The 15,460-nt window shown below is 40.1% G+C and overlaps 1 protein-coding gene across 1 annotated transcript; it reads left to right on the top strand.

The window, feature by feature from the left end:
- The first annotated feature begins 1,404 nt into the window (after positions 1-1,404).
- Positions 1,405-14,876, top strand: LOC106633739. Its single transcript, XM_042213405.1, has 2 exons — positions 1,405-9,571; positions 9,670-14,876. The coding sequence occupies exons 1-2, from the start codon at positions 7,526-7,528 to the stop codon at positions 10,411-10,413; spliced, it is 2,790 nt and encodes a 929-aa protein (XP_042069339.1). The 5' UTR covers positions 1,405-7,525; the 3' UTR covers positions 10,414-14,876.
- The last annotated feature ends 584 nt before the right edge of the window (positions 14,877-15,460 follow it).

Here is a 15,460-nt window from a genome sequence, read left to right as displayed (position 1 = left end):
GTATCACCCAGTCTGCTGTACATGTGTGATCTGAAGAGCGAGGGAGAGGAAACAAAAAAGCGAGAACAGAGGGCCTCATTCCTCATCAGGTTCCATGTCTTTTACACTCAAGATTGTGTTTTCTAACAAAACTATTTTTTACAAACAGCTCTGATAAAGATTGATGGTACTTGCTCTGTTTCTTAATGTCACTTCCAGTCACAGTTACAGTCATTTGTGTTCATGGTACACCAAAGACAATCGCTGATACCTGAAACTCACAATGTCTGTTTAAGCAATTATAGACAGTTTGATGGTACACGGTCTGAACACTGTAATGAACCTTATCCACGAATCGCGCTTCTTTAGTCAACGTTTCACGACCACAAAACGGTGCCAGTTAGAGTTTTTGTTTTTTAATCATTTGAAATTTTTAAGGCTCAGCCTAATTAACGAAAAGGGAGCTTCTCAGTAAGAACGTGGCATTAATAAATCTGTCTAATTAGGGATTGCAGTCTGTACTCGCGGTTAATCTTTTAATTTTATTTGATCTTTTTTTAGTTCATTTGCAAGTATACAAAAACCAATGTGATGAAGTTTGTAATGTGGCGTTTTTATAAGGGGATTGTTTCCTACCAGGGCCTTTGACGTCTTCCTTGAAAGACTGTAAGCAGAAGTTTATTTAGAGCAGTGATTATATGAAAAAACACACGTTGCACACAGATAAATGAAAGGGAGTCTGGCAAATATAATCAAGGCTTCATGGTGACTGTGATGATTTACTTAGCTTTATGGAAGTTGCTTTTCATACTCTGCTGGTTTTTAAAGAAAAAAAAAAATATATACATGAGCACTCCAATCGTTCACATAACAGGGGTCATGGACGGGGGCACAGGCCTTTTTTTCCTCTTATTCGTTTTCATTTTGGGAAATTGATTTTGACGCTTTCTGCTTTCAGCTGCTACCACGGCTGGATGCACAACATGTTTTTGTTCCTCTAGTGGCCACGGAGTAATCATGCTGTAACAAATCTGAGAAAAAAAAAAAAGTTCCTGCTTAATTTGTTTAGCACAATGAACGATGGCCTTCCAAAACCTGTGAGCTCTTTATGAACGAGCATCTCAGCCAGTGTGAGCTGCAGCGTCTCAGCTCTGCTCAGACTCCAAACCTGCTTCCTTGGCCTGCTATTGTTGTTTTCAGACTCTGTTAACTGACAAATAAAAAAAGGAGTTGTTGTAAACCCAAAGCTAAGCTCCGGAAGATTATGTTTGGCAGTTTTTGTTTGTTTTTACTTTTTTTTTTTCTGCTGTGTTTTAAACATTTTCTTGAACACTAAAATTGATCTGACAATTAAGTAAAAAATAACTTTTAAAATAAATTTCACTAAAATTGTTCTTTGAAAATTTTCCTGTGTTTTTGCTTAATTTTGAGCGTGTAATGTCTTTTGGGGTTTTTTTTTTTTTGTTTTTTTTTGTGAACGCAAACAGCAATCCAAAATGTTGAACTGCCACTCCTGTTTTTACATTGCGAGCTGCAGCGCCACCTGGAGAAAGTGGAGGGGTGGGACAGTAAACATCTCAAGGACTCATTTGCCGCTTCAAAATGTCCAATCTGTGCCATGTTTGATATTGATATTTTTTGTTATGATCTTGTTTCTTTCAAAGGCTTTGACCTTTCACGTCTGACATTTTCCCCTCTGTGATCTATGCAAAACATGCTCTGGTGTCTCTGGGTTGAAGCTGAGAGATGGTATGGATTGATTTTATTTTGATGTGTAAATACTGTGTGTGTATATATATATATATACGTGTATATATACACACACACACACACACACACACACAGTATATATATATATAAATAAACACAAACACACAACGATAAGCAAGTGGGAGACGAATGTGAAATGATTAACGCTACAGAATGAAAATCATCTGAAAATCATGTCATGATGAATGTTGTCAGAAATATTTTTCTATATTTTGAAATCATTAGAGAAAAAGAGAACACAACTTGCAAAGTGGGAAAAGCTGTCAGAAGAACACTACAAAGGGAATGTTTTTATTAATTTATAAAAATTTTTTGCCTAGCAATACAACACTTGTCCTGGTGTCTTTTCTTTGGGTTTCTTTGAACGTCTTGGTAAAGGGACTCCAGCAGAGGAGATTTTCAGTTTAAAAATATCCTCGTTTTCTCATACTCCTGTTGAATCACATAAGATGTTGGCTCGTGCTCCAGAAGAGGCAGCACCCAGTACTTGTGAGCACCAGCTCATCTTTCTGCTTGAGTAATGAGTTCAAAAACTATAAACATACAAAGTAACATCACTTCCTGTCCTTTTAAAATCCATCCATACTTGTGGAAACATGCAGATGAATTCATGGGCATACTGTGCCTGAGACAGACAACCCCTTCAAATAAAAATTGTGTGAGATGAGACATTCATGTCATAAAAGTAGAATGAAATATCAGAGTGTTAAATCTGATGCCTTGGTATGGCACTCTACTCTGCAAAAGTCTCAAGCCACCCCTCTTTTCTTTATCTTTTGTAAGGGAAATGGGGGCAACGATTTATTGAAACGTACATATAGTAGATGAGGAAAAACCCATTTGTACAATTCTTTTTCTTTTTTTTCTCAGGTATGTTTTTACTGCACTGGCAGTGTGTTTGGGATCATGCTGAAAATGATGCTATTTGGAAGGCTCTTAACATTGGATCAAAATCAGTACTGTTCTGTGTTTATAATTCATCTATTCTGACAAGATCTCCAACACCACTGGCTCAGATGGAGCCCCAAACCAATGACCGAGCCTCCAGTGTGTTTTAGACAGCTGCAGAAACTCACTGTCTGCCGACCTCCTGACCTCCTCTGTACATATTGATGACAATTTAAACGAAAGATTTGACACTGAGATTCATCGCTTCTCCAAACCCGATGAATGCTTAGTAAGTGGATCAACTGAAGGGCCAGATGTAGCTCTTAGGTCCTATGTTAGGTTTTTACCATTTATTTTTTTTTATGTGCCCCCCAATTTACTGTTCATCTGCAGATAGTTTCCAGGCTTGACACGTCTTCTTTTGACCCCCACATGCTCTGTTTTCTTACTTTTTTTTTAAAGGACACACTGCACACTATGGCAAGATTTCCCATTTTTTTTTTATCTAGTAGCTCTTTGGAAAGGACCATGTTGATTCAAAATACTAATTAATGGCTGTCAAACTGTTTCTGGCATTTTTATTTTTTTTATTATTTGTAAAAATGGGAACAAATGATGTTTTGTGACAAGCTGCCAGGAAAAAATTGCCTAAAGATACAATTTTAAAATTGGTTCATTGTCTGTTGAGAAGACAAAGCAGTGGTTCATCCCTTGAGTTAAGCGTGAATGAATCATAGGTCAGTGACTTTATAATAAAAAAAAACAAACACAAAGAAAAAAAAAAGCGCTCCTCTGAAAATTGTCAGGTACAAGTCTGGTGTGAACATAAAAACTGCAACAAACGCTGACTTCTTTGGAAGCACAATATAAAGAACTGAAGGGTGACTCAAGACTTTTGCACAGTATTGTAATTTGGTGAAAGGAGGAGGCAGCTGCTAGAAGCCCCCCGCAGCTTAACAAAAAATGTGATGGAAACTTTTGTTTTCCAGGCTGACTCACAGTAATTATTTGCCTAAAATGGCCATTTTACTCACTGCATTTCCTGTTCATCTGTGTGAATGTTTTTAGAACATTGGTTCTAATTGTCCTTTTTTTGCTCATCCAATGTTCCATTAACCAGTAACACCAACACTCATTTTTTCATGAGGAAAAACTACATAAGTTGAAAATTAGCTAAAGTAAGTAACTGTTTGGCATTTCCTTAAAATTCTGTCGGGATACATTGAGACCGAGCCACCTAATGACTAGCAGGCATTTCCACACTGCACAAATACTGTTTATTTTTTAACTATGTTTTAAGATTGGATATCTCTGTGTCAAAGTCTTACCTGCTCTGTTGGTAGAGTTTAGAGCTCTGTTGAGTTATTATAAATGATTTGCGATAGACTTCTAACAAGTTCTAACAATAATGTTTTTATTACACAATTATAAAATATGGGATAGAAATGAAGAAAAGCATTCTGTGTTCCTGCTTTAATCTAAGGATGTTTTGCTTTTCTCTCTTTGTAAAATTTAGATATATTGGATTTGCCCTTCTGGTCAGACAAAATGAGCATTCTGCAGTCGTCACTATATAAATGTACCACGCAGCCCTAACTTTGAAGAATTTATATCTGAATTTCTTGAATAACTAAAGTAAAAATGTGAATTTCAGGAATGTGAGTTGAATTTGAATTAACTTGAATAACTGTATGTAACACTGTTACCTCACAGTAAGGTGGTTTCTGGTTTGAACCTCCTGGTTATGTTCTTCCTGTGCCCATGTGGCCAACTCCGGGTAATCGGGCTTCCTCCCACAGTCCAAAGACATGACTGTCGGGTTAACTGGTGTGTATGTAGAGATGTGTTTCACTGTCCCTGTGCTAGGTTAGCCTTCTTCCACTGGTCAGAAAAGACATTTGGAGACATTACAGCACAGTGTTTGAACTTGATTGATCAACTAATAATAATATTTGTCCCCAATCACCACAGAGAATATAAATGGCTCATGTTTCGGGGGGTGGGGACTCACTGACCCTAGAAATCAATGTTTCATGTAGATAAGTAAATCTCTAGCATTAACGATAGCTTGAAAACTTCCATGGGTTTTCATCATAAAGCTACATGACATAAATATGTGGTGGTCCCTGAAGCAACATACTGTGTGGTTTGAGTTAATAGATTTACTCTGACTCGCTGCATTTTCTAAGACACACATCTTCGGTTCAAGTAAAGTATAAAGTACACAGTTTGAACACCAAGACAAATGTCAAATGTGGATCCACACAATTTGAAGTCTGCACAAAGAGGGAACTGGAGTTGGCTTGGCTGTGTCCTAGCAACAGCAAACAAGAGGGAAAATGGCACAGAGGGAGGGCTGGAGGCTGATTGTATGAGGAGTACAGGGATGTAGTCGAGAAGAGTGGAGTGGTGGAGCAGAGCCGGTACCTGACTACAGGTAAGACATTGCAGGGTTTGATGTTTTTTGTTTTCTTCCCCTACAGATGTATTTCATATACCTATTTTCTAGTACAATTTCAATGTTTTGTTAGTTTATTTTATTTGAAAGTGTGGGTGTTAATTTTCATTATTCACTTTTTTGACATATCATGAATCCTTTGATTACATGTAAAGTTCTGTTTTTAATTTTGTTTTTATGTTTTTGTTATTTTAATAATACTACAAGGTTTCCTATTGACTTTTCCTTACATGGCCTGACATTCAAAACATGAGCAACTGGACTCCCTCATCTATAATTTACTTTGGTAATGTGAGCACAACCTTTGGCGACTTGTGCCAGTCCTACCAGAGATGGGACTACCACAGTTCCTCCTGTCACTTATCCCCAACATAGATAAAGTTACTGGCAATGATGGTGGAAACATTCATTGCTTGTTTTTGAAGGACTATGTCCAGGTTAAAGTTTGGGTTCAGTGATTCGTTTTGCTGCTTACAATGTTTTGAAGTATTAAAGTAACAAACTGTAAGTGCTGTGGATTTCATTATTTTTAATTGTTAATATTAAAAAATGTAAACTGCAGACAGCAGACTTGTTACTGAAATACTTAATTCGTACAGCTGATACAAATGCCACAGGCTAATACAAAAAGTAAAATAAATGCAGTCAGCAATAAATATATTTCTCTCGACTGTTTTTTATGGATCTGTGTTGGTTGAATACCCGAAATCCTTTTCTCTACATACCCAAGCAAAAGCAGAACCATAGAGCTTGCTTTACTTATGATTTGTGTACAACTTTTGGGAGCTCGGCTTCAGTTTAGGTAAAAGGAAGTTATAGGACGTTAGATTGCCCATAACTAGTAAAGACAAGCTTCATTCACTTCTATGACCTTTGCTATGGTAATTAATTTTTCCCACCAATGTTAAACTACTACCTGTCCCCAAATGAAGCATTTGGTTAGAGTAACTGTAGTTCTCTGGAAATATTACCCGGTATTCAATTGCTCTCACCAAGAGGCACTTCCCATAGTGCGATATGGAGTGAGGTTTGAAATAAAACTGCATGTAACTCACATTAAGTAGGGTATCACGGTGCTAGCTAAAGCTAGTTTCCTAGCTGTAGCTAAAAACACTTTGTATTTATTTTGTATTCAATCGAATTTAGGTGACTTCTGAAGTATTATCATAATTGAACATTTGACATATTGTGGGTAATGCAATAAACTACTTTAAATTCTTTTCCTTATTTTCAATAATATACATGATCTCACTGAACAGAACATGCAGTATAGCACAGTAATTTACTTTTACTGTACCATCAAATAGGCCTAAAAACAACAGTCACTGTCTATTTTATGCTTCATAAGCTTAAAGTCAAAAGTACACTTCAAAAACTTTTGAGGAGAAAGTTTGAAGTAGAGTATCTTGTTGAAGCTACTTGTTGAATTGTGACTGTTGTTATTTCCACATCTGACAGAAAGGTGGGATATAAATTTCTTTATGTTTACCCTGCATAAGTGCTTCTGTTGATTTTGTGATGGCTCGCCGTGGTTATCACAATACAGCACACAGAGGATCGACATCTTTCACTGCTGCTTCTCTACATCGCTTTGTACAGCTCATGAATAAAATATCAAAGCAAGATCAATTCGCAGGGACTGGGGAGTTGAGAAGTACTGTTGTGTTGACACACTGGCTGTCTCCTTACCTCCCACTCTCGCCCTCACTCTGGATGCTTCTGGCTGTCTGCTGCTATTTGAAATGCTAATAGATTTCTCGACACTGAACTCAAAACTTTTCTTCCTTGCCTTAGCTAGTTCTTTCTACCCACAGCCTCAGCTCTCTTATGGCCTCTCTTCATATCTGTATCACCTTTCCATAAGCAGCTGTTTACTCAGAAGCACTTCACAAGCAAGCATGCACGAAGCGAAAGTCACCTCTGCCAGACTAAATTGGTGTGTGACTGATTCATGATTTCTGTCTGTCATACACTTACGCATTACGAACATCATGCCTAATGACAGATAATTTCATGGGAGTGAGGTGTTTTGTAACTGGATGCCATTATCCCAATTTTAGTGCAGATGGATGACTGAATATGCTGCATGTTGCTGCTCCAATACAACAAAACTCGTTAAAACACAAGAGTTTCAAATCTCATTTGAAATTATACTTAGCTATTCTTAGCATGGCAGTTTATTAGATTGCAATCATACTTGTTACAGGTATATTTAAGTCACAGGACTAATATTTTAAGCTACTTTTAAAAGAGTATAAAATTGTGCATAAACTCAATGCAGTAGATGACCAGCGCTTAATTTTAGACTACATAGGTTCAAAATAAAATCCCAACATTGAAAAGAAAACTTTGAAGTATGTACAAAAACTTATGACTCACTCCTAAAGTCATGCTGAAGTAAATCGGTTGGTTTTGATAAATGCTTCGGAAATGTATGCACCAGAACTTTACAGTGGTGTTGTGCCCCGAGTGAAGCTGATCTTTTTTTTTTTCTGTATTTATCTCTCCGTCATTCTGAAGGAACTAAATACTGGAGAAGTACAAATCCATCAATCCATAATGTTGGGAACATCTTTGGGCAGCACTCCCACCTCTCCTATCCCAGGCCACTGTCCAAGCCCTGATTGCCAGTCAGATGGTCCTTCCTCTGTTGTTCTCCTGCATCAGTACCCTCCATGCTGGGTAACCCAGGCACAGTGTGACCTTGCCCAGGCAGAGGCAGAGCTGCGCAGGCTGCAGGAGCATCATGAAACTGAGACTGAATCTGTAAAGCGTGGTGTAGAGCGAGCTATCCTGGGAGCACGCAGAGAAGAGCAGCGCCTGCTGGAGAGGGTGGAGCAGGACCATCGGGACACTCAGCAGCGTCTAGACCAGATCCAGCGGGAGAACGTGGCAGCAGCCCGGGTCAGCCAGTCCCTGTTGGACCAGCGGCTTTGTAAACTGGCAGAACTGAAAAAGCAGATTCAGGAATTGGGTCAATCAGTTGTAAAGGACAGTGGGCCAAGCCAGAACCCACTGCTGAAGGAGATTTCAGAGTTCCTACAACCTTGGGAAATCTCAGTTTCTCTAAAGAAAGTGAACTTCAAACCAAGCTCACAACCGAATGCTGTCAACTTTGGAGATATTCGTGTTCAAGAACAAAGCCTTTGCCTGCATGCTGGAGGTTGTGGGCCACAAGGACAGCCATGTGCTCTTCATTCACAAGAGATGCTCTGTGAAGACACAAACTATCAAGGTTCTGGAAAAGAGAAGAGCACCCAAGGACAGGGATTTATTTCACCAACCGGCAGGGTTGTTAGAAAGATCAGCCTTTCTAACCGGGGTGACCTAGAATCAGAGGAGGAAAAAAAGCACTCTTCTGCAAAGATATGTCACTGCGAACAGGCTGACTGGGAATCATCTCAGGAAGATGAGGTAGAATCAGTTTCCTTCCAGCCACAAGGTGAGGACGTATTTTTGGCTGTACCTACAGTTCTTAAAAAATTGGACATGGAAGACGAGGACAAGATAAACAAGAATGGGAAACCTTACTCACCAAGGAACAAGAGGAAATGGCTAACTGTGGCCTCCAGCAGGAAGCCAAACCTTTTACCTGAACAAAAACAGCAGCATATAAAGCTTAGTCAGTGCTTAAGTTTAGACGGTCAAAATGGAGATAAGGGAAGAGTAGGTCAAGATTCCAATTATAGACTTTTAAGATACTGCAACAGTTCCCTAACATCTCAAAGAGAACCTTCAGCCAGCCAAAGCTGCCTAGACCTCACATCCAGGGGTCGACCCCCCTCTTGCCTCAGCCAGTCTTCTGATGAACACTCTCTAGGGACGCTCGGTGACTCTGGCCGAGCACCATCCCCAACAGACAGCCTTGATTCTAGCTATACTTTCATTGTTAGCCCATCTCATGACTACAGTATGAACAGAGGCTCTTTGAATTACAGTTGCCGCTTATCAAAGTCTGCAGTGGACTTGACTCACAAGACGCGCCCATTGATTACTAGTGGGCCAATTGAGCAAGGAGTGTGGGGGATTAGGGGCAGCAACTTCAAGACGAGCTTCACCTCAACCTCGCCGACTCTCAGAAGGAAATTGAAAGCCTCTGACATGGGGCATACTTTCTCGTCGCCTTCCTATAGAGGTCAAAATATTTTATACCAGCCACAGAAACAGGCTACAGCTGCTGGATCAACACAACCTCCTGTGGCTAGGTCTTTATCCCTGTCTGTTATAGATGGTTCCTGTACAACAGAACTCGAGGCAAAAAAGTGGGGCAGAGGACAAAGAAGGCAGCAAGCACTGGTGGAGTTAGAGGAGGAGTGTGACTTGTCTTCCACAGAATTTAAACCCAAAGGTGTCCATCTCATTGGACAATTTGGAAAGCAAGGTTCAGGTCGAGCTGATCTTACCCTGCCAAGTGGTATCCATGCCACACCACAGGGTCAGCTCTTTATAGTGGACTGTGGAAATGCACGAATTCAGGTAGGTGTTATACAACTCAAACATGTACAGAAATTTGTTTTCAGAGTGGGAAATGAAACTGTCAATGAGGTTATAATTGAATTTCAACTTTGAAACAGGTGACTGACGCTCGTGGAAATGTCCTCCAACAAGTGACCTCTCCAACTGCTGGTGGCTCTGACAGACGGTGTAGGAACTACTTTGACATTGCAGTCAATGCTAAGGGTCTGATTGCAGTAAGCTGTGCAGCAGAAAGAGCTCTTCTTGTGTTCAGCAGGCACGGCCGACTGCTCCAGACCTTTGGAGGGTCTGGGTTCGGCTCTGCAAAAGATGAACTGGAAGCTCCCAGGGGTGTGACTGTAACCAGGCTCGATGAATTCCTGGTAGCTGATATTCGAAAAGGTACCCTCATTGCCCTAAAGCTTGACCCTAAGACAGGCTCCCGTCTTGAACGCACAGTGGTAACTGGATTCCACCGACCCTACTTAGTGGCAGCTTGCTTAAGCTCAGGCATGGTGGCTGTATCCGAGAGGGGCAATGAAACTGGTCGTGTACCTTGTGTCAAAGTTCTGGAGCCAGGCTGGAACACAGTTAGAGTTTTGGGTGTATGTGCAGGAATGGGACCTGTCCTGACCTGTCCCTGGGGTATCTGTATAGATACAGATGGTAATGTTTTGGTAGCAGATTGGGGGGAGCAGCACAGAATCCTTTTATACCCAGCACAGGGAGTAGGTTGGCCCATAATAAACCAGGGTTTGAGTAGTCCACGTGGCCTATCCTTGCTACCTGATGGCCAACTTGCAGTGTCAGATAGCATGCATCATTGCATCAAGATATACCAGTACAAAGCATCCCAGGACTAGGAAAAGTGTGCTGATATTAAGAAAAAAAAAACCTAAAGTACAGCACTGATAAATGATGCATTAGTATTCGGCCCAGCTGCACCTATAAGAGTCACATGTCTGCCTGGATTTGTAGGCCAAAGGCTACATTCATGATAAAAGCAAGGACTATGAAGCTAAGCTACAAAGAGAAAGGAAAGAAAAGCTGGTGTTGCACTAGGCAGTGAGTGTTCCTCATGTCATTTTTAGCTTGTTGTTGTTTAGCTGCTTTGAAGTGTTCAGGGTCAAGTAGAATTGCTGTTTGTTTGCTGTCTGTTGTTTGTAGATTAGAGTTTAGTCACAGTCTGCACAATGTCTGTGTTGATCTGTGTGCTGCTCAGTTTTCTACCAAAGCTGATAAGCACAGGCTAGTATTTACTCATGCATAAATTTAATAAAGCTATCCAATCCTGCACAAATATGAATGGACTCGCATTCATTAACATAATATTATTGCAATTTTTAAAAAGTAGAGAGTTTGTACTTTCTCCAATGTGGCATTTTTATTTTCAAGTGATACAAAGAGCAGTTTCAAATACATCTCGTCACAATTGGATTCGGTGATTCCTGCAAATTCTACAATTTTTTATGCTGTCACTGATTTTTACTGACAAAGAGTTAAGCTCTGTGGCTCTTTTTCAGTCCACCCACTCCCTTCTTGCACAGCAGCATCTGTCAGCAGTGGAACCCGACTGTCAGCCAAGTTTTCTTTTGTGAGATGTGGCTGTTTGTAGCAGATGTTTCATTCGGCAGACGACTGTCCGTTTGGGATAGGGTGAAAGCGTGAAATTATTAAGAACATTTGCATTTGCTTTTTAGAGCTGAGAGATTTTCTTTTGCAGCATCCTGTGGACATATGTATGACATATAAAGGTTAGGCATAACATTATGACTTCGGACTTGTTTGTCCAGCACATCACACAGATGGGAAGTTTGGATTGAGATCTGGGGAATTTAGAGGCCAAGTCAACACCTTAAACCAACTGTTGTGCTTCTTAAACAGTTCCTGAAACATTTTGGGGGGTTACATAGTCTGCAACATTGACACATACCACCCACCTAAGCAAAGTAACATCCACATGGATGGGAGCACCCAAGGTTTCCCAGCAGAACATTGCCCAAAGCATCACACTGCTTCTGTCAGCTCGCCTTCTTCCCATAGCACCTGCTGGTGCCAGGTGTTCCCCTGATAAGTGACACACAGGCATCCGGTCATCCACGTGATATAAAAGAAAACATGATTCATCAGATCAGGCCACCATCTTCCATTGCTCTGTGTTCAAGTTCTGCTCACATGCCCATTGTGTTATTTTCAGTAGTGGACATGGATCAGCGTGGCCATCCTGACTGGTCTGCGGCTATGCACTGCCACACACAACAAACTGCAATGCTCTGTGAATTCTGACACCTTTCTATCAGAACCAGAATTCACGTTTTCGGCAATTTGAGCTACAGTAACTTGTCTTTGGGTTCAGACCACATGGGCCAGCCTTCCCTCCTCACACGTGACCCTTTCACTGATTCACCATTTCCTTTCCTGGACCATTTTTGACATATACTTACCACTGCAGACCAGGAACACTCCGAAGAGCTCAGTTGTCTAGCCATCACAGTTTGGCCCTGATCAATCGAAGACCCATATCAATTGAAACTGATAGCTTTAACCTAAATATTGTCCAAAGGCTGAGCTTGCTGGATAGATGTATCTGCAAAGAAGGCAATCTTCTGCCATTTAGAACCTTACAAGTTAAAGGAAAGGAAAATGGGTGGAGAAATAGTGTGAATCATTGCACCAAAACTTAAAAATTCTAAACTAAGTTCTGTAAAAATTGTGTCTCAAACAGCATTTATTTAAAAATGTCAAACAAAAGCCGCTTAGCTTTAAGATTTAAGTTTCTTTTTTCTACCCCCTGATGGCAGCAATATGACATTCTGCTGGTTTTAACACTACTGGGATGTATATACGTCCTTAATTCAACACTAAGGCTAATACCATTTTCACCATCACTGTTCTTATTTCAGTGCATGTTTACATCATTTTTACATTTGTTCTTAATAATTGTTAATAAATCAACACTCGTTTTATTGTTGAGTTGCTGCTTTTACTGAAGTTACCTGGAATTTTTTTCTTCCTCTTGAACATGTCTAAAATGTTCCAAGCCTTTCTGTCATGGGAACAGAGAGGTTGGAGAACATGGCATGACCAAATTACTGCAACTCTGTGCACTAGACCTGCAATCTGCCTTTGAAGTGGTTTCTTTGAAGAGGGGGACCAGAGCTGCCGTCTTCACAATGACTTTGTTGTGCTGATAAAATGGCAATAAGCCTGAGTCGGCCTGCTCAGTCCTATTGCCTCAGAGTTTGTGATTGAATGGGCCTATGAACTAAATAAGTAAAAGTGCTGTTTGTTGCTGTCTACATGCATAACTAGTTCGATTCAGACTCCAGCTAGAGGCTCCACAAATACTGATGTACTTGCTGCCTTATGGCAAAATAACATAGATGCTCAGGAACCTCGAGAGCATCTTGAGACACGTGTAGACGAGTTGCATGGATCAGCACAGACGGCCTGAGATTGATGGTAATATGTTGTCTGCTTTAATCAACTGGACTGCTATATTTGGAAAACTTGGTCAACTTGTATACTCTTTGCAAGTCAGACTGGTGCAGTCACCATGTGATTGAAAGCAGTTGCCCAGAGGTTGAGAGTTTTGAACACTAAACCTCTGAGCAACCAGAACTTGGAGGAAGCAATGGACAGAAAATAATTTCACTGCAATCACTGATTTTTTTTCCTTTCCTAATCACAAGGTTTTAAATCCTGTTTTTCTCTCTAGTGTGTCTGAGCATTTAGATTAAGCCATGAAATGTCAAGACAGATTTAATACATTAAAAGGTACAAAAAGGTTTCATCTGTCATCTTTTTTTTTAACTTCATGTCTTTGGATCTCTCTAGTTTTGATGATTTTCCATGTTAATGATAATAAAATGTAAGAAGGAAAAGTTGTGTGATCTTCATTGGGCTTCAGTCGTCTATTGAGTCCTGCTAATATCTTGTGTTACCTTAAGGTTGTCTACAATATTAAAAGTTGACATAAATACAGTGTTTGGTTCACAATAGCGTAAACTAGATCTTCCACACCATGAATAAATATGGGGTTTGTGTCTTTTTGTGAATTTAAAAACCAATATAGACTGTGGATTTTTACACGAAGAGCTCAGTAAAATTCAGCTGTAAACCCACAACAATTATGATTTTATTTGTGGTGAAAATTAATAGAATGAACTTGCACACAGAAAGAAGTGAAGGAGGATCCTCTCGCGTCTAACGCCCACTTATTTGTATCCGTTGCCAAGTGAAGAATAACATGAGGGCTCTGTTTGCATTTTAAGTCAATTTCCTGCACATCTGAGATACTCATGCAAACCTCTCCACAGATCAAACTCCCCCTCACTCCTCCCCAGCTGTTTATCAGTACTCGTCTCTCAATGCGGGCTTCACATCTCGAAAATGTCATGATTGCTTCGCAGAGAATGACACATGCTCTCTGCACACATTCTGGACATTTCGTACGGAGTGAAAATTACTTTCAGGGTCTGTTAGCCAGCCAGCGGTGCAGTGTGGTCATCGTGTCATACAAGGGGAAAAAATGGCACAATGATGTCAAGCATTTGTTGAAAGGTTGATTCCACAGTAATTGCTCATACACAGTAAATGTAGGGTATGTAGTTCTTTCAGAAGCTCAGTGTCAAATGAAGTTTGTATTTGTGTGACACCATCCTCCAGCACCGGTTTTCATGTCCTGTTAGACTGCTTCTTTCTTACAGCCACTAAGTAACCTCTGTGTTTCCTGAATTTTGGTCCTTTACCCACCTCATCAAAGAAAAGAGCATTTCGGTTTCTAAATGGTAAATACAACACTTTTGTCAAGCTCCACAAATTAAAGCTGACACTTGAACTCCACTGTGATAGCGTAGAGACGCAAAATTACTCTACATCTCTCAAAGATAGCAGCCAAATCCAACATTCAAAATAAATACACATTTGCATGGAAGTCAGGGCCTTTACCTGCCACTAGATGTTACTAAAGGGACTTGGTTGATTAATGGGGCAACTTTAAAGACATGCCATGGATTTTATCTGCAGACGTACCATTTCCTCTCCTCTCTGTTAACTGCAACGCGAGCTCTTCAGAACGAATCTTCCTGTTTCCGTCTCTGTAGCTCCACCTGTTTCCCACGAGCTGTTTCCTAGCCAATCAACTATCCTGTTCATCCATTGTTCTTCACTCAGCGAGCTTCCTTGTTTCCTAGCCAGCTGGCTATCCTGTCATCCAGCTTTCCTGTTCCTCATTTGATGCACCCCATTTCCCAGTTCACTTGCCCCAGAATTTTGTCAGTTACATTTTTTTTACAATGCGTCAATGAAACTCCATGACCTGCCAAACCTGCAACACTCTTAGTGAGCATGTTAAATTATAAAATCAAGGAAGTAAATAAATTTTAAACCTGTAAGTTCGAACAGTGTTTTAAATGCACATCAATTCATTTACATGAGAGTATGGTAACCTTGTGCTCGCTGTATAGTCTGCAAGGATGTTGTTATGCAGCTGTGGAGGAATTATGGAAATGAGCCAGTTCCTACACACAAAATAGCATAAAACAATAGAAGATTAACAGATTAGTGAGAGCATTTGTAAAATATAAAAAGCTCACAGTGTCTCTTTCTTACAGTCTTGGAGAAATTCTCAGTATTAGTGTGTTATTCAAGCTTCTGTTCATAATTTACATTTTGCCCTCAAGTAGCTTTAAGGTTCTGGAAATCATTATTCCGTGTGCCTCACAGTTTCATTAAAATACTTCACATGCAGAGTTTTTAGTGACCCACCATGCTTTTAATCCTGTATATGCATTTGATCCTTTTCCCAAATGTTACACCCTGGGAAAAAAAAAAATCACATTAAGTTTGCTTTTGTGCTGACTTTATATGAAAGTGTGTACAGTGATTTTTATTTGCCTTTGTTGGAAA

The sequence above is a fragment of the Haplochromis burtoni genome, unplaced genomic scaffold (genome assembly GCF_018398535.1).
Source record: "Haplochromis burtoni strain Fernald_Lab_line unplaced genomic scaffold, NCSU_Asbu1 Contig_440, whole genome shotgun sequence".
In the NCBI taxonomy this organism is placed as follows: Eukaryota; Metazoa; Chordata; class Actinopteri; order Cichliformes; family Cichlidae; genus Haplochromis; species Haplochromis burtoni.
The sequence above is the reverse complement of the archived record's forward strand: the minus strand, read 5'-3'. Positions and strand labels throughout refer to the sequence as shown.

Excerpts from the sequence above, each read along its gene's own strand:
- LOC106633739 (XM_042213405.1), top strand. The coding sequence starts at position 7,526 with ATGTATGCACCAGAACTTTACAGTGGTGTTGTGCCCCGAGTGAAGCTG. Across the intron at positions 9,572-9,669 it reads GTGGAAATGCACGAATTCAG|GTGACTGACGCTCGTGGAAA; the intron begins GTAGGTGTTATA and ends ACTTTGAAACAG.